Source organism: Olea europaea, chromosome 5, assembly GCF_002742605.1.
Source record: "Olea europaea var. sylvestris chromosome 5, O_europaea_v1, whole genome shotgun sequence".
NCBI lineage: Eukaryota > Viridiplantae > Streptophyta > Magnoliopsida > Lamiales > Oleaceae > Olea > Olea europaea.
This window is the reverse complement of record NC_036241.1, coordinates 14328565-14346404: the sequence shown is the minus strand read 5'-3', so window position 1 is coordinate 14346404 and position 17840 is coordinate 14328565. Positions and strand designations below refer to the sequence as shown.

General features: G+C 35.6%; 2 protein-coding genes across 2 annotated transcripts; both read right to left on the bottom strand.

The window, feature by feature from the left end:
* Positions 1–222: 222 nt before the first annotated feature.
* LOC111394761 (myosin-2) lies at positions 223–13384 on the bottom strand. Its single transcript, XM_023020743.1, has 24 exons — positions 12306–13384; positions 11538–11639; positions 11302–11445; positions 11062–11212; positions 10926–10953; positions 10576–10744; positions 10403–10466; positions 10257–10270; positions 10066–10150; positions 9500–9603; positions 9117–9255; positions 8158–8276; positions 7844–7996; positions 7670–7759; positions 7212–7289; positions 6754–6912; positions 5384–5587; positions 4841–5046; positions 4625–4760; positions 3660–3789; positions 2590–2694; positions 2392–2495; positions 1686–1889; positions 223–1079 (listed from the first exon to the last, which is right to left on the bottom strand). The coding sequence occupies exons 1-24, from the start codon at positions 12756–12758 to the stop codon at positions 609–611; spliced, it is 3612 nt and encodes a 1203-aa protein (XP_022876511.1). The 5' UTR covers positions 12759–13384; the 3' UTR covers positions 223–608.
* Positions 13385–15573: 2189 nt separating this feature from the next.
* On the bottom strand, positions 15574–17460 carry LOC111394760. The gene is made up of 2 exons (XM_023020742.1): positions 16654–17460; positions 15574–16189 (listed from the first exon to the last, which is right to left on the bottom strand). Exons 1-2 carry the CDS (start codon positions 17327–17329, stop codon positions 15768–15770), a joined length of 1098 nt encoding a protein of 365 aa, XP_022876510.1. The 5' UTR covers positions 17330–17460; the 3' UTR covers positions 15574–15767.
* Positions 17461–17840: the final 380 nt, after the last annotated feature.

Sequence of the window (17840 nt, the reverse complement as noted above, 5' to 3'; positions counted from 1 at the left end):
AACAGTTAAATGATCTGACCAAGAAATCCATAACAAAGCAACCTTTTATCCTAGTTAAAAATAAATAGCCCACAGCATTATTTAACAACCAATACGACTAACAGGCAAAAGAAAACAGAGAAGCAAGAAGATCATCTGATGGGTAATTTTTGAACATTTTGCTGTCTGGTCGAGTCTAATTAAATCATGTAGTTATCAGCATAAGCTACAAAGCGAATTAAATGATTTAAAGAAGACTTGCTATTTCGTATTGAAGAGAATATGAACACCTCTTACCTGTTCTTCAGCACTAACTAATACAGACGAGAGTTCTGAGACTAAATCCTCAACAATTCACTATACAGGCATAGGCTAAAACTAATCTTAATTGATCTAGGGGTGGGATGACAAATGGAAGTAAATCAACAGAAATCACGTTTTCTTATGAGCTACATACTGACCCTTCCAGACAACAGAAGGGGTTAATATACACACAACCACTCTCCTAGTCTCCACCTCACAGATTCTACAGTATGGACAATCCTGAAACAACGCAGATGTGCTTTCACAGAGGAAATCTCAAAATAATCAGCAGTTTCGCTGAAATCCAACAGAGAAATAATTCAATGCTAGTACTTTTTGCTCTTCTTTCCCCACCATGTTCTTCGATGTTTGTCAGCTTCAGAGTTCCCTAACCTGTGTACTTTTGCCTTTGCTTCCTTTAATCGAACTTTGTAGTCTTTTTTCCACTCTTCAAATCTATGTTTTAGTTTCCTAAATTCTTCACCGGCATTCAGGGAAGGTGACTGCCCTGACTTGGACTCAACAATTGCTCTAGCCTCATCATCGAAATTTTGTTTTCTTTGCTCAAACTCCTTCAAGAGTGGATTGACTGCATTTAAACCACCATTTGTCTCCTGTCTGACCCCAAGTTCTAAACCATTGTGGGCAAATTTCATGGGAGTGCTACCTCCGGGAGTTTGTGTTCCCATAGATGTATCCTCAGAATCATAATAGCAAGGTGACGGAGAACCATCTCTTCCCGGTAGACCCATGGCGTTCTCAGCGCCAAGACTCTTTTTGGCTGCAGCTAAATTCATCTGCAACGTAAAACAGGTTTAATTTCATTAGAAACCTTTTGTACATAAAAGTACTGACAACATACAATGGGATAAGACATGGTTTTTCATATCCCTATATTGTGCCATTCTATGTTAAACAATTGTGAATGATAAAATAGAAAATAACTCCATTATTATAAGCATGCCAAGGTAATATTAGTATAGACACTCATGGCCTCTCACCATCCTATATGTTCACTTGACAACTGCCTCCTTAACATAATAGCACATGATAACTCCCGAAATAGACTGCAAATTTTCTTGTTTATCTACAGCCTATTGGTTCAATAGCTTTTAACTGTTTAATTTGAACGTCGCATGAAATAGCACTGGAGGAGAAACAACACCAACAAATTTTGAAATTCTGTCTGTGACTTCACGTTTAGGTCAATATGTGAGGACATTTAGTTCATTTGTCACTTTAATGCACGAAGCGTGATTCCAAAATTTATGATAATAATACAGAGTAACGGCACTGAATGTTAGAAATTTAACATAATTTGCACTTACATAAATGAAAATATAATTACTAAGACTGTCTCTTATTTATCGGAAGATCAGTGGATAGGATCATAAAAGACTCACCTGCAAAGATGCCATCTGCCTTTGCCAAACATCCTCCATTGATTTCATCTTGTCTTCATATTCTGACCACCGTACCTCAAATTGGTGTACTTGATCTTTCAGAGATGCATTTTCCTTTTCCTTTAGCTCGAGGGTCGCTTCTGCCATCAATGCCCGTCTTTGAAGTTCTTCAACTACTGAAGGTAACATTTCTTGTGATAGATCCTGCTCAACCAATAAGAGTAGAATTTACTTCACAATCTATTTCTACTTGTGATTTATGGTTTAACGAAGTGACTTTTATTTACTTATTTATTATTCTTTTCTTTCTGGGAGTGGAGGCAATTATTTATTTTCATAACCAATTTTCATTTTAGTGAGCTAAAACATACGTGCAGCCCCTTTTCAAATTCTATCTAAGCAGAAGTATTAGACAACATAACCGTACTACCAACATGCATTGCTACATCATTCAAGTTCGAATTATACTATTGTACCTGACATTGTTGCTTTGACAATTAAGTCAGATATCACACTCATCTTAAAAGTAGAATTGCACCATTTTGTTCAAGACTAGATTTAAATAAGTAAATTCATCCATTCTCTATCAACTTAAACTTTTAGATAAGGTTATTTAAAATGGTATCGCATCACATAAAGATCATGTGTTCAAGTTTCCTTGCAAACCCATATCAGAACTAGTTGTCTAACTTTATGACATCAATACCTTAACTTCTGAACTCTTCCTGCCTTGTCTCCATTTGCAAAGATTTATATTTTTCGAATTTTGAAGCTGACTAAAATGCCTTTGAGCCAACCATCCACGAATTACTGCAGAAGATAATGCATAGCACTAGAATGTGTTAGCTGTGCCAGTTAGTAACTCAATTGGTTAAAGGCATAATAAAATAAACACAAAACTTACCTGATTGTATTTGAACAACATGCTCTTCTATCCTTTTCAGAGCAACCTGCTCATTCAACCTACGCAAAGCACCATATTCTCTCCTGGCAATATTTCCGCGAACAACTGCAAGAGTTAAAAATTTCATGATAAGAATAAAAGCAAATTGTTATTGCATAACTTGAGGAAGCAATGCCAGGAGCCAGAGAGTCAGTTCTGGATCCAACCAATGACAACTAATACTGGGAAATCTTAAGTGAAGGTTTTGTCAAAGGAAAGGATATATGATATTATGGAAAGAGTATGCCAATCTGCCCCAAAACAAAGATATTTGCTGATGTAGCAAGGCTTTAAAAAAATCAGACTTTTAAAATTATCTCCTAAAGGGCAAACAATTAATTTAGAGACTGTAAACAGTGTAATAGCAGTCTGCCATACATGACTGCAACGCTAGTATGCCCCAAAACGTAGATATTTGCTAATGTAGCAAGGCTTTATAAAAATCAGACCAAAAAGAATTTATCTTTTAAAATTATCTCCTAAAGGGCAAACAATTAATTTAGAGACTGTAAACAGTGAAATAGCAGTCTGCCATACATGACTGCAACGCCAGTGTGCCCCAAAACGTAGATATTTGCTGATGTAGCAAGGCTTTATAAAAATCAGACCAAAAAGAATTTATCTTTTAAAATTATCTCCTAAAGGGCAAACAATTAATTCAGAGACTGTAAACAGTGTAATAGCAATCTGCCATACATGACTGGCGTAGATATTTGCTGATGTAGCAAGGCTTTATAAAAATCAGACCAAAAAGAATTTATATTTTAAAATTATCTCCTAAAGGGCAAATAATTAATTCAGAGATTGTAAACAGTGTAATAGCAGTCAGCCATACATGACTGCAATGCTAGCATGCCCCAAAACGTAGATATTTGCTGATGTAGCAAGGCTTTATAAAAATCAGACCAAAAAAAATTTATCTTTTAAAATTATCTCCTAAAGGGCAAATAATTAATTTATTTAAAATTATCTCCTAAAGGGCAAACAATTAATTTAGAGACCGTAAACAATGTAATAGCAGCCTGCCATACATGATTGCAATGCTAGTACTCCTCCCTTGAGCTCATGGAAATATAGACGAGCCCGATGACCGCGGAAGCACTTCTGTACCTCAAGAGTTCCTTGCAGAACTTGTTTCCTAACATCTTCCAGCACACCAATCTATAATTCATCGAAACAGAATATTAGAAATCTAATTCTACGGGATTTTTTTACCCTCAAATAAGCAATCTACAAGAACTTTTCTAATGGAAGCGTAAGTGAATCACTAGAGGTGGAGAAAATATGAACTTCATGCGAATCTGATTTGAAATGACAATAATTCTAGAAGGCAGCAAAGATCTGTGATGTAGGACAATACTATTGTAAATGGGATAAAAGTTAGATATTTAAAATAAGATGTCTAGTTGTAATATATTTTATCTTTTTATTCTTATTTCTTGTTTAGAATAGGATTTCTTCTCTTTATTGATTAGAATAGGATTATATTTTAGTTTCCTTATATTAGTTTTTTAATTTTAGTTTCCTTATATTAGTAAGAATAGGGAATAATCTTGCCTATATACACAAAATGGCTTTGTACACTTTCTCAAAATTCAATTCAATCAGTTCAGGGAACTATCTTGCCTATATATATAAAGGCTTTGTACACTTTCTCAATATTCAATTTAATCAATTCCATTTAAAAAATTATTTCCTACATAGTTTCTAGCTTTCTACATTATTCTTGTTTCAAGAATTCCAATTCTGCTTCCACACCAATCTGAATCATGTCAAAAAAAAAAAAAAAAAAAAAAAAAAAAATACATCTGTTTTCCTGACTTGTAACATTTTATATTTACTTCTAACTGAAGCAGAAAATGATATTAGATTTCTGGACACTAATAAAAGGCATATTTTCAAGTTCCGGTCGTCTATGGATATTCAAGAAGACCATGAATTACTTCAGAAAAAATCTGAAAATACGAAAGGCCTTCAAATGAGAATATAAACTCACCTGTCCCGCACGGAAGTATAATTTTGTATAACCAACTTGGTACATTTCCGGAAGGATATCAAACTGTTGGATAATGGCAACTGATGTACTTAAAGGATCTTGACATGTGTTACTCTCAGGAAGTAGGAACCCATACCTGAAAATTACTAAAGCATATATCAAGAGCTTCAAAGTAATTACAGTAAGTCAATGCAAATAAAAAAACCAGTACTTCACCTTCTTGTGAATTCTTGATGTGTCATCCGAGTAGGGTAACCAGATCTGGAAATCCTCACAACTTCTAGAATCCCACAGCACCTAAGCTGCTCCAACACAAGACCTTTCTCAAAAGTGCCAGGAAGCTGCTTACTATTTGGTTTTATGCATCGAATGAAATGTGGAGTCGTGTTTTCAAGCTGCTGCATCAATCTGAACAGCTGACTCTGGAAGCACAGAAGTCATACAAGGTTATGCTAAAGGAAATATAGATATAGTCTTGTGAAGGTCGCTGTATCCTGAGAATTGGTTCAAAGGCTTCAGAAATCCCTAATATGCCGCAAATTCTAATAATTATGCTTTTGATTCTTCTATTGTTATCAGGTCTGGTTTCCTCCTTTTCATTCTTTGTTTGGGGGGGGTGAGGGGGGGGGGGGGGGGTGGGGGGGGGGGCCGGGAGGGGGGGGGGGGTAGGGAGAGAAACGTGTGTATAGAGAGCACCGTATGTGTGGGGACTGAGGAGAGCAATATGATGGGAATATGCACAGCTGTTAAATTTTTCACCTTAAATTTTGTTGCAACACTTTGCTTCTGAGGAGCCGACATCCCCAGCAGGATTGATGAACTTGCATCTTTCTGAGATTGATTAAGCCATTTAGAAGCAAACAAATGAGGTAGCCGACCAGTGCATGAAGAGAGTAATTGAATGGTATCAGAGTGCAATGGATCTCTGTTCTTTTCCAAGAATCCACCAGTTTCATAAAGAACCTAAAGAAAACGCCCTAGGGTTACTCAGAAATGTTACAAAAATCTACCTCAAAACAATCAAATAGCATTTTTAAAAAAAATTATTTTTGCTTATTATCATTGTTATTTCAACTACACACTATAGGAAAAAGTTTGATAGGGTATATTAGGTCCCCATATCAAGTATTTAATATTTATCTGGAAGCATGCGACGTTAGTTTAAAAAACAAGGCGTAGGATGTGTAAGCAGAAGTGCTATTGAATTTTAATCTTTCACTGCCTTTGATCCAACTCCTGGATGAATGGCCGACGCATGCAAATATCATTTTCAGAATAATGGCAGTTGTACATCTGGTACTCATCTACTCTGATAAAATACTTAAGGCAAAGTCGTCTAAAGGAAAAAATTATTACATCAGAGATGCCATTATTAATAACTTCAGGAGTGATACATCAAATATTTCCATCAAAAGGCATGAGGTATGATGAAACTCTTACTCTCATAATTACAGAAAAAATTCCACTAATATAATTCCCTTGTTCATGATATTTGAAGCACTTAGGAAAACTAATTAAGAACGTTCAAAAAAATTACAATTATGCTAAAACATGTCTTAATAACTTTCAATTAAGATCGCCCAGACCATAGAAACTTAAATTTTATACATCCAAGATAATTTTGCTACTCTGCCAAATGGGCAGCATTTGCTCGTAATTGTAATAGTTCATAGTTAAGATAAATTCAAATAAAAATTCAATTTTTTGAGAACTAGAATCCACTGAACTAACTGACAAGAGTTACTCAGAAAGAAAACAGAAGCTATTCTTAAAATTAGAGAAGAAAGGATTAGAAATGGATTTTTATTACTCGAATGGGGAAAGGGAATGCAAGTTAAAAATATTTCTCCAATCAAGCTAGCAAAATCATTTAATTAACTTTATGCAATGGCCTTTTGCAATACATTCACATATATCTAACCCTGTGCAAATACAGATTAAGAACAATTTCTATTATGTACAAATTAAAGTCTACCATGAGATGTCAACATGATTGATACAAATATTCCTTAGCCACACAATATGAATAGTTATCACGGTAAACCAGTCAAATCTTAACAGATCCCCATTTCTGTTTAATTTTTATAAGAGAAGTTATGAAATGTTCAGAGAGGAGGAGACAGGCATACCTCTCCGGCATAGTGGTGGACAGTAAATGCTCCATCTCTTTCTCCTTTAAAGCAAGAACTGGCATTCAAGTGTTGCTTCAGCTTAGTGGCAAAGGTCAAATCACTGGCCTTGGGGAAATTTGATTCTTCATCCAACAAAGCTATTAGCCCAATAGGTCTCTGTAAAAAAATTGCGATGAAATAAATCGACGGACAGAAAAGTATAAAGAGCCACAGCAACAACATCGATATGATTCCACAAGCAAAAAAGCATCCATCTACAGAATAAGAACATGTAGGCAGACAGATCGAGATGTACATAAAAGGTTCACTAAAAGCTTCTAATCACAAGAATGAATGCCTTGGCCACGCCTCGGAACAGACCCTCGATTTAAATTCACTGTGTTAAATAATGAAGTAAACAGAAGAAACAGCTCCAGAACCAATCAACTAGACTCCTGAAGGATTAAAGAAATTACCTTCTCGAAAAGATCCAGGCAATCTTGATTGTCTTCAAAATCTACTTTTGTCCAATCAATTCCATCTAATTCATACTCCTGAAACAGTAAATAAATAAATATTAAAAAAAATGAGCATCATTGTTAGTTCAACCATTGAAATTTGATAAATGTGTGTCAACTTTCAGATTTTAGTTGGGTTGTTCTTAACCTCCCAATAAAGAAAATAGATAATCCATATAAAAGGGAAAGTTCACAGGAAACGAAACTTAGGATGCCAGGCAGGTTAATTTGCAAACGTCTGCAGTCTGTATAAAAATCAATTGCCTAAAAAATCTATGTGAATCATAAAAACAGCATGGTGCTATGCTCAACGGTTTTAATATCGTACAGGACCTTTTGTGTTTTTCAGAACATAAGGAGACTGAATGCATCATACAGATTTTTTAAAATCATTACAAACAATATCAGAAGCTTACCTCTTGTTCAAGTTTGAAGAGATGTCGATTAAAATGTTGCTGGAGCCTCTCATTTGCATAATTTATACAAAACTGTTCAAAACTATTTTTCTGAAGCAAGAAAAGGAATAAGAGTGAGACACAGTTGCAAAGCTCTATGGATAGCAGTAAGACTAAGGAGATCTACCAAATTACCTGAAATGACTCAAACCCATAAATATCTAGAATACTTATGGACCTCCCAGTATGATGTTTGCCCATCACAGGTGATCTATTGATTTCTTCGACAAGCCAGTCAAACAAGCTCGCGTAGATAAATTTTGCCAATGCGTCTCTTGTGTCAATTGCCTGAATTGGAGACAGTAGATTTACTATATTAAACTGTATGGGGGCCAGGTGACTCGTAAACATGTTTGTTATGCACATAGGTAATAAAGGACCTGTTCCAAGAATGAGCAGCTGCCATTTTAGTGTGTCTAATGAGAGTACAAGTAAAGCATTTTATGCACCTGTTGTAGAGTTAGCCCTTTGGCAACCTTATCCTTGCCAGCTTGTAATCTACTTGTAGATAAAGTCAGCATTAGGTCCTCTTTACTGCAGCCTATTAGGCTAGCAGCATTGCTAACAGCTATAGATAAGAGAGATATCCAACATAGTTAAGTCAAAGCACCTAAATAAAAGCAATTATATAAAACGTATGTAAACAAGCTTAAACAAACAGAATATACCGCACAAGTGCTCCACGTGTAATAATTATAAATGAATCAAACATTAGTGTTGAACATGTAAAAACAACTTATCAAGGGGCATGAATGTTAAGTATCTATAAGAAGAGCTTAACAAAACAAACAAAAGCAAAGAATTATATTATCAGTCATTGAGGAACAGCTCAAAAAGGAGTTGAGAAAAAGAAGCCACCAAAGCTTCCTTCCGAGGTACATTGAAAATATAAGAACAGATTAAGAAAAATATTTAAAAAATTAAAGTCAAGACTTAAACATAAAAATTTACCACGTTTGATGCTTACAGCATTCAAAGAAAAAAAAAGTACTGGTTTTTCAGTGGAGAAGCTGCCTCTTGAGAATCGAAGAGCACAAATCAAACTTTATCCAGTGAAAAAATTCATTCCAGTTGATATTGTTCACTTTACTACAGACATATCTCACAAAAACCACCAGCATAAAATATCTACGGCACCAACCATGTGCATAAGGTCATCAAATAACATAAGATGAACAGGAGCACAAGTAAAGGAAAACAACAATCAGGTTACTGGACTGCTACGTATGATTTATGTAATAATGTTATGTCTCCATTTGGAAGTTCATCAAATATAACAGCATCAGCAATAGGACAACTGACATATAACATCTTTGCTAATCAATATAAGTTTTTATTTTTTCAATAGTAATAAAATAGAAGAAACACAAGAGCTGGGAAGCACAACCAAAGGAAAAATGAGGCAAACCTTCATCAGCAACAACCTCAATGTGGTTTTCTGTGTCAATCACATGAAAGGATATGTTTCCCAGCCACAACACTGCAGCAAGCATCTCGAATGCATGCTCCTGATCTTCTTTGCAAATTCTGAGAGCATTTAGGGCCTCCTAGTGAAACAAAACCATTACTGAATCAACAACATATTGTAATGAGGAGACAAATAGGCTACAAAAATAATTTTCAAAAAGTAACTGAAGTCAAAAAACTCTATTCTTTTCAATTTTAAGGGCTTTCTATAGTTCAAGTTGCTTTGAAGGCCATAGTGCAGTGAGTTGTACGGAATTTCAGAAGGATGAGAGCTGATCACTGTATAAGACAGTGCAAAAACTCATAGGTACTTTCTCAAATTACCACAAGGATGTGAAACTTCTGAGCGTCATCAACATCATTGATACCCAAGCAACCACTCTGATTGAGATAATTGTAGTCAGAAGCCCTTTTTAACCTCAATCTACCTGAAATAAAACCACAGACACGGCTAAGTAAGAGAAATTATAATTTTTCAGGGAGTTTACTCTGTCATGCATCTTGCCAAGAAAAAAAGAAGTCGATAGAACAGAGCTATAAATATCGAATTGCTAGCTAGCTGCCAAATGCCAAAAAATAAATAAATTTGACCCTCACGAAAATCCGAGACATCAGAATTCTTTTTACCCTTTAATAACTTTGCAAGATTTTCAATTACAAAGAAACCTGGACACTATCTGAACTTCTTTACTGCTAAGTATTGAAGGATAGTAACATTCTCTCAGCAAGTTTCATGCATAATGTAACACAAGATAGTAATATAAGACAAACTCAGATTCAACCACCATTCTAGACCACCCTATCAAATCCCCCACACAAATATAGGGAGAGGCATAGAGAGGAAGATAAGGTGAAGCACTATCAGAACAGAGCAAGAGCTGAAAGCAAACCTCTGAGAGTAGAAGAAACCCCTGCGCAAAGCTGGTAGAAGATATGGTACGACCTCTCTCCCTGGGCCAACTGAACCACTCTTGACTGCTCCAATTTAAAAAAAAAAAAACAAACAAACAAAAAATTAGTCCGCAAAAGAGGTTCAAAGTTGAAAATAAAATGGAATTATGAGTAGAAAGAGAATACCAACCTTCTCAAGTAGAACTACACCATTTCAGGAGACATTGTTTGACAAGCACAAAATATTTTTAAGTCAAGGTTAGTTAAATATGACTCAAACACCAAACAAAAGATAATGTCAGCTAAATTCAACTAGGCAATGACAAATGAACTTACAAGTCTGTATTTTAGCACCACCTATATTTCCCGTAGCACTAAATTGAATTTCAATCAACTTTCCCTGCACCAAATCGAACATGTCTGAGCCACTCATTTAAATGTCTACTGCTAAGAAAAATGCAGTATGCGTCTCACTGTTGAACCAAAGTAGATTCAATAGAGAAACTCACAAATCGACTGGAGTTATCATTCCTGGATGTTTTAGCATTACCAAATGCCTCCAGTATACAGCTTGTCTGCAGCACTTCAGACTCTATCCCACCCGTACCTCCACCAAGTGAAGCCAAGTATTGCATTGTAATCTTAGCAGTTTCAGTCTTACCAGCACCACTCTCCCCACTAGAAATTATAAATAGAAATTATTAATTTCCTAGAGACTATGACGAAATAAATACACACTAAAAGATGTAAGCATAAAATCCAATGAAAGCAAAACAAGGCCAAGGAGCAAAATTGAAGCACTAAATGGGAGCATCAAATGCTACAGTTGAAAGGAGAATTAAAGACAATTCAAGCACACCTTATAATGATGGATTGATTTACTTCATCTGCAAGATTCACAATTTACAGCAAAAGTAAATGAGCAAGTCTTCAAAAGGTGTCATATGAACAATAAGAAGCCTATATTCAGAATTCTTTCGAGTATTCTATAACACCTGTCATCATTTCATTGTAGGCACTGTCAGCTATAGCATAAACATGAGGGCTGTCCAAAAGCTTCTGTCTGTAGGCCGTAACGAAATCATTTTCATAAATGTGGACATCTTTGAAGGGATTGACTGCTATTAGAACAGGGCCTGCTTTACTCTGAGAAAATAAACACGAGAAATAGTTCAAGAATGGACACGCAAATTTTTTCTTGTTGAGAATAGCATAAATGCCAAATCAATACGTACATATATTATGTCTTGAGAATATCTGTGTTGAAGGTTGTGAAGAACTGAAGGTTCATTCAAATAACTAAGTTGTATAAGATCATCCACACCCTCAACAATATCTGGATTTGCAGGTAAGAGCTCCCCTGTGGGCACTGTAACAACCTATAGTACAAACACAGTTACTACATCCTCTATCTTGAGTTTCTCAGCTTCACCATACATATTGAGAAAATAAGAAAAAAATCAGAGCTTACACTTCCATCTGACAGCAAAATCAAAGCTTTGTCTCCTGAAGTTGACTGTATCAGCCCTGATTCCCATAGCCCGTTTAGACACCGACACCATACACGAAGTTTCTGAAACATAACCTCTTTGAAAATGAGGAGTTGCTGAAAGCAATCTTTCATATTATCAAAAAAATACTCTCAGTAATATAAGCATAGAAGCCTTGACCCATTATTATACCTTATAATAATATTCAATTATTCATAAATGTTGGTTTAAAATTTTAATTTTGGGACAACAGTACACTCAAAACTTCATTATTTAGATAGACTAACAAGTTGTGCGTCCCAGTCAAATGCTCGAGCATCCAAAACTACATCTCAAATGTAAAGACAGTGCAAATTTTTAACACATAAACAATGCACAAGACCAAGTGGACTGAAGGGGGGCTTCATATGCATACTTTACTTACCTATATCTCTGGAAAAAGAGAACAAAAGGCACCACTCCACAAGAAAAAGGTCCTATGTTAATATTTAAAATCAAAGACAAAACTAGTTACAAGTGTATAATGTTTACCACGCATGGGTATTAATAAATCCTCTTTATTACAAATTCCGAGCATGTACTCTGTCTTTGCACAGATGCATAAACCTTAAACTATTAGACGCCATCCCATCTCAATTTTGTTCTATGGATCTATTATTAAAACCATAATAACATTAACATTTAATCCCACTAATGAAACCCATAATCATATTACTCAATCAAACAACAAATTTGACCACATTAGTTACCTTCTTAATGAAATACCCAAGGTTATCATCCCACTCAGGCTCCCTAAGCCTCGGGAGTGATCCCAGAGGCAAGCTGGCGAGCTCGGCACCATCTTTCTCCTCCAACCTCCTCTCACATTTCTTCTCGTTAAACGCCACAACATAGGGCGATTCCCTCTGATCCATTTCCTTAATCTTTTTAGCCCCAAAACTATTCCTTCTCGACCCTTTTGTTTCTTCCTTCTTAACATTACAATTTGATGAGCTATCTGGCAGTTCCGATTCCCCAATTTTAAAGTTTGTGGGAAGCGACCGTTTGGCTGAGGGAAGCCGAGACCGGGAGGCAGCTCTGGGCCGAACTGGCAAGGCCGGGGGCATGTCTTTAGGCTTTTCCATCTCATCCCTCCGTCGGAGAGAATCCAGCATTTCCTCCAGGGAGCTACGAGCCATTGAATTTGGAGACATAGACAGCATTTTTAATAGTTTGCGTTACCCAAAATCTTTATCAGATTTCATAGAAGTTGTTTTGGTGCTTGGATTTCGAACAATGTTCCTGAGGCATTGTTCCAAACATGAGCCTAAAACCCTCTCCCAAATTAAAAGTCTAAGCAATTGAAATCATTATTTCTTAATTCGCATGTCAAAATAGAGGCAATTTTCAGGAGAAAATGCAAGAAAGCAGGATTTATCTAGCAAAAAAAAATCCTCAAATTGAAATAGGAAAGCACCCCCAAAACTCTAAGCTCTTCCAGGGTTTTTTGATATTCGTGAAAGCGAAAAATGAACGTAAAAGCTTTTCCAAAACCGTTTGAAACTGCGTTTTATGGTTTAAACGAGAGTTACGAGGCTAATTCAAAGTTTGATTTGTTGATTCCAGAAATTATCTAAAATCAAAACAAGCTTTAAAACAAAAGTTGTTAGGTTCTCTTAGCGCAACAAACCAAAAAAGAGCCGAAAATTTTTACACAAAATATGGAAACTAGAGTGAGAGAATTAGAATCAAGTTTCGGGTGCGAAATTAAAACCGTTGAGATCTGATAAGAATAAATTATTTGAATTTTTGATCGATAACAGGATTATTGTTCAATTGAATCTACAAAGACCTGTAATTAATTAGGGGACACAAATGGTAAAGATGGTCCCAGTGGATAAAAAGGGCGAAATATGTGTTCTTAATTTGGTAACTAATTTTACCATTTTAGACATACAATCCGCTTCTACTTCCTCTCACATCTAAAATAATAAGCAAGGGGGAAGTGGGTATTTAAGTAATTGATGAATCCTAAAAATAATAAATACGTGTAGGCATTCGATTATAACGGTAACCTGGCCCCCGCTAATTGAGGAAAAAGACATGCACAAATAGGCAAAGTCATATCAAGGGCAAAGTTTGAACAAATCAAAATTGGCCCCAGCAGGGTGTACCTAATCCCGCTCCATTGGAACCTAGTTTTTTGTTTTCCATTGCATGACATTATGGTATGCTCCACATTTTGCTATGTAGTAATGATCAAATAATTTCTCAAAATTGCAACAATTGGTTACTCCCCAAGGGTCGAATTGATGGTCGTTTTATGTGTTATCAATATTACAAAATTTAGGGCCTGTTTGGGCTGGATTTTTCACCCAAAAAATTGATTTTTTGACCGTTATTTCACTATTTCAACCGTTATATTTGACTTCTTCTTTCACAGACGGACCCCACTTTTCTCCTAACAATCAAAAAATCAATTCTCAAAATCACTCTCCAACAGGCTTTTAAAATCGTGACAAGACTTTGGATATAAGTCTTCTCAACTAATTGAGGACGAGTTCAAATCTTAAATTACAGCAAAACTCAATTATGTATTCTTGAATAATTTCTTATTCTTAATTGGATATAAGCTATTTACTTATTTTAGTTTTGAGGTTGAAATTATTTTTAATAAGTAAATTTGTTAAACATTGACAAATATAAAATGAAAAGTACAACAATACCATATCAAACCTTTGTCCTAAACTTAGCCAAACTAGATCTAGCTATATAAATTAGTGAAATTCAGATCATCCATGTCTTCATTAACATGCATGCACAAGGCATTCTTAAATATAAGTAACCATCTTAAATGAGAATGTCCATTAAAGCAAATCCATTATAACAACCATGGCATGTTGACACATCCTTAAATGATTGTCACCAGAAATTGTTGTCGGGCAGGTGGATATGTTTGTTACCTTTACCAATAAAGTGAAGCCATTATTTTAAGTCAAAATGGTTGATAAAAAGGATGTGATAAGTGATTACCTTTTTTTTTACTTTTCTTCTTCCCCTTATTCTACTTTTTCCTTTGTTCTCTGAATAATTATTTTCTCAAAACTTGTATTTATTCAAGATTTTCACATGGTTGATTATTGGATACTTTGTATCTTTTAGAATTTTCAACTACAATCATGTTTAAAGAGTTGTTGAGAGACCATTGCAGAAAAATTTCCGCATGCTCGATTTAAGGAGTAAATGAATGATGAGATATATAAAGTTTTGTTTCTAAATCACACAAGGAATTTGTGCATGGCTTTGACGACTTATATACAAGCTACTTTTGTGTGATTGACTTCGACAAGAAATCAATTTTATAAAGGGCTCGCGGCAATTACGCATTGTGCGTGTCGTGGACATCGTAGTTGTGCATGGTCAAGGATGTTGCACCCGTGGCATAGGCTAGGTGGAGGGCTGAAACTCTTTAGGATTTGATGACAGGGCTTGATCTAAGAAATGGATCAGTGTCACAAGATAAATTGGCCTTAGGCCAATCAAATAAATATTGGAAAAATTACATACATATTATTATGCCATGTTTGGTGGGATTAAAATCTTATTTAAAATTAAGTTAAAGTTAAAAATTAATTATAATCATATGTATCCATAAGATTTCAATCATAAATTTTATCATTTTTTATCACTAGACGTAGATTATACATACTTTTCAAATTCCATTTATGCTGCTCTAAGTTCTAACATTTTTTTATTTAGAAAATATCGTGAAAAAAGGATAAATAAAAGAACGTTCCAAACCCACTTACTCACCCTTTCACCGTCCATGTCCGTCGACACGACCGTCACCATCATCTAAAATCGCATATTCCTTTCACCATCCCCTTGCCACCTATCACATTTTACCACCGCCAATGATGGGAATCTAATTTCAATTGTTTTCATTATTATTATCTTGTGTTGCATTCGATTTCCATGCTCTTTTTTCTTTTCCACATTAAGATGCATCATAATAATGGCTGGAGTTTGAAACCGACGTGCACAATAGATAATATGGTTCCATTTTTTAAGATTTCATCTTAATAGTAAATAACACTGTTTACCTACATCACCTTCTTTCCCTTCTCTTACAGAAAATAAAAAAGCAAGAAAAATAATACATTAATTTAGTGAATGCACTCTAATGCGAGTAGCCAGCCCCATCAAATTTCCAAAGAGAATTCCATAGCTTGCTAGTGTGATGCACGGTTGATCGTTTCCATGTATTGATTCAAAGACTCTTGTCTTTGTAGTCTCATTTCCTCGTTAAACTTCTTAATAAATGCCTCCACCCGTCTGTTTAACTCATCTTGACTTAGCGATGCTTCTTTCTTAAGTTTGTTGATGCCACTAGATGACGGACTTAATTGTGGGCTAGAAGTGTTGGCACGATCACTAAATGTATCGGATTTGATCATCTTTTTTGGAGTCTTCTCCTGTTGTTGTGGTTGAAGGTGGTGATCATGATCATGAATATGATTGTCCCTCTCCCGCGTGTCTGATTTTCTTAAGTGCCTCTTCAATCGCGTTGCACGTCCCTCGGTTATTGTATTCCACGTACTTTCAAGCGTGTCTTGCTTGTTTGGTTTCAACACTCCCAACACTGTTTTACCACCTGCAAAGTAGAGTATTTAACATTATTTAGATCCAGGTGTAATTATTAAATTTCAATAATACTTTTAAATAGGACAGAAATAATTAAAATTTTAGAGAGATTTCGATATATTAACAATATTAAAGAATTGTGACGGAAGAACTATGCAGTAGCTGACTGGGTGTGGCCTTATCGTTTCGAATTCCATGGCGGTCCAATTCCTCATGTATACGTTATAGTTAGGTCATCATTTTGTCCACTTTCTTAATCCAGGGCTACATCCGTCATTTCAATTTCACAAGACCATATGGATCGACCGTCGCCAGATTGTGGCCAACTGTAATATTTACCAGCTACTACTCCAGCAAGTATTCGTTATCGGCCAAAACCCACCGGAAACTTCAAAAAATGAATTTACTGGTGATGATTCTATCCATCATTGTGTGTGCGTGCGCAAAACAGAGAGGTATAAAAAAGAACAATACCTTCTGGACTGGCTTTGATATTTCTCCGGCTACCGAACCTCGCATAAACCGACGGTGGCCGTGGCTTCTCATTGGAAGATGAATATTCCGGCTCATCTTTTAATTTTGAATTCACAAATTCATTCTCCTTATTACTGGTAACATAATCTTTGAAACTATCTGCATTCCCGTTAAACGACGCCGTCTTATTTCCCAAAACTTTTGCTTCCATACGTGCAAAACCGATGTTGTTGTCAATAACATCGTTAGCATAACCCTCGGGCACCGCTTCACTGCTGAGAACGACGCCGTCATATTTATACTCATTTTCCGAGTGAACTACTTGGGGATTTTCAGCAACAGGCATCACCTGCAGCTGAGGTTGAATATGAGCGGCAGTTTCTAAGGGAGGCGACGCCTCCGACGGTAGTGGTGGTGTTACGTCGTCATTTTTCGAATGGAATTTTGAGAAGGCTACAATGGTGATGATGATGCAGTTGATAACAATATACATATACAGAGGCTTGAACCACGAAACGGTACCTTTTATAATCGAAGGTACCTCATAAACAGCGAATTCTGTGATTACCGGAACGGAAAATTTTAACACGAGCGCAGCGGATAAAATACTTGTGACTGCTAAAACAACTTGTAACGAAAACATAAGGCTACTTGATGTCCGAGACAGAATCGGCATGTTTTTCCGGTGAATAAAATTAACTGGACTCGTTTCTCCGGCGAGATAGAGTGAGTGAACAAGAAGCGTGATGCAGGACTGGAAGTGTAAGAGGAGAGGGGTAGCTGCTTTGTATTTATAGAGGAAGGATGGAGGTGGTGGTAATGTTGTTAAGGCAAATATGCTTAAACTCACAAATACCTTTTTTTTTTTTTTTTAATTATAAATTTGAAGAAAAATATACTGATTTTATAATAAGTCAAGATAGTGATATTAGAATATTCGTCTATGTGAAAGAACGTCATATGCCTAAATAAAATTTGAGAACATAGAATTCACTCGATTGGACTTATCCTTAGATAGGCGTTTTAGCACGATTGGAGGTCAGATTAATTAAAAATAACTATAATTAAAATTAAACGGTCAGATTAATTCAAAATAACAAAATTTGCTTATTAATTAATGAAATTTTTAGTAAATTTTGATAAAAGTTGATGGAATGAGTGGCTAAAAAGTAGATTCCATAAATGTG

What these genes read in the sequence shown, in the direction of transcription:
- LOC111394761 (XM_023020743.1), bottom strand. Translation starts at nt 12,758, where the DNA reads ATGCTGTCTATGTCTCCAAATTCAATGGCTCGTAGCTCCCTGGAGGAA. An exon ending in TGAGGTTGTTGCTGATGAAG is followed by an intron (nt 8,277 to 9,116) that starts GTTTGCCTCATT and finishes TCTTATCTATAG; the next exon opens with CTGTTAGCAATGCTGCTAGC. An exon ending in GCCTGGATCTTTTCGAGAAG is followed by an intron (nt 6,913 to 7,211) that starts GTAATTTCTTTA and finishes ATTTTTTTACAG; the next exon opens with AGACCTATTGGGCTAATAGC.
- LOC111394760 (XM_023020742.1), bottom strand. Translation starts at nt 17,329, where the DNA reads ATGCCGATTCTGTCTCGGACATCAAGTAGCCTTATGTTTTCGTTACAA. An exon ending in TATCAAAGCCAGTCCAGAAG is followed by an intron (nt 16,190 to 16,653) that starts GTATTGTTCTTT and finishes TCTACTTTGCAG; the next exon opens with GTGGTAAAACAGTGTTGGGA.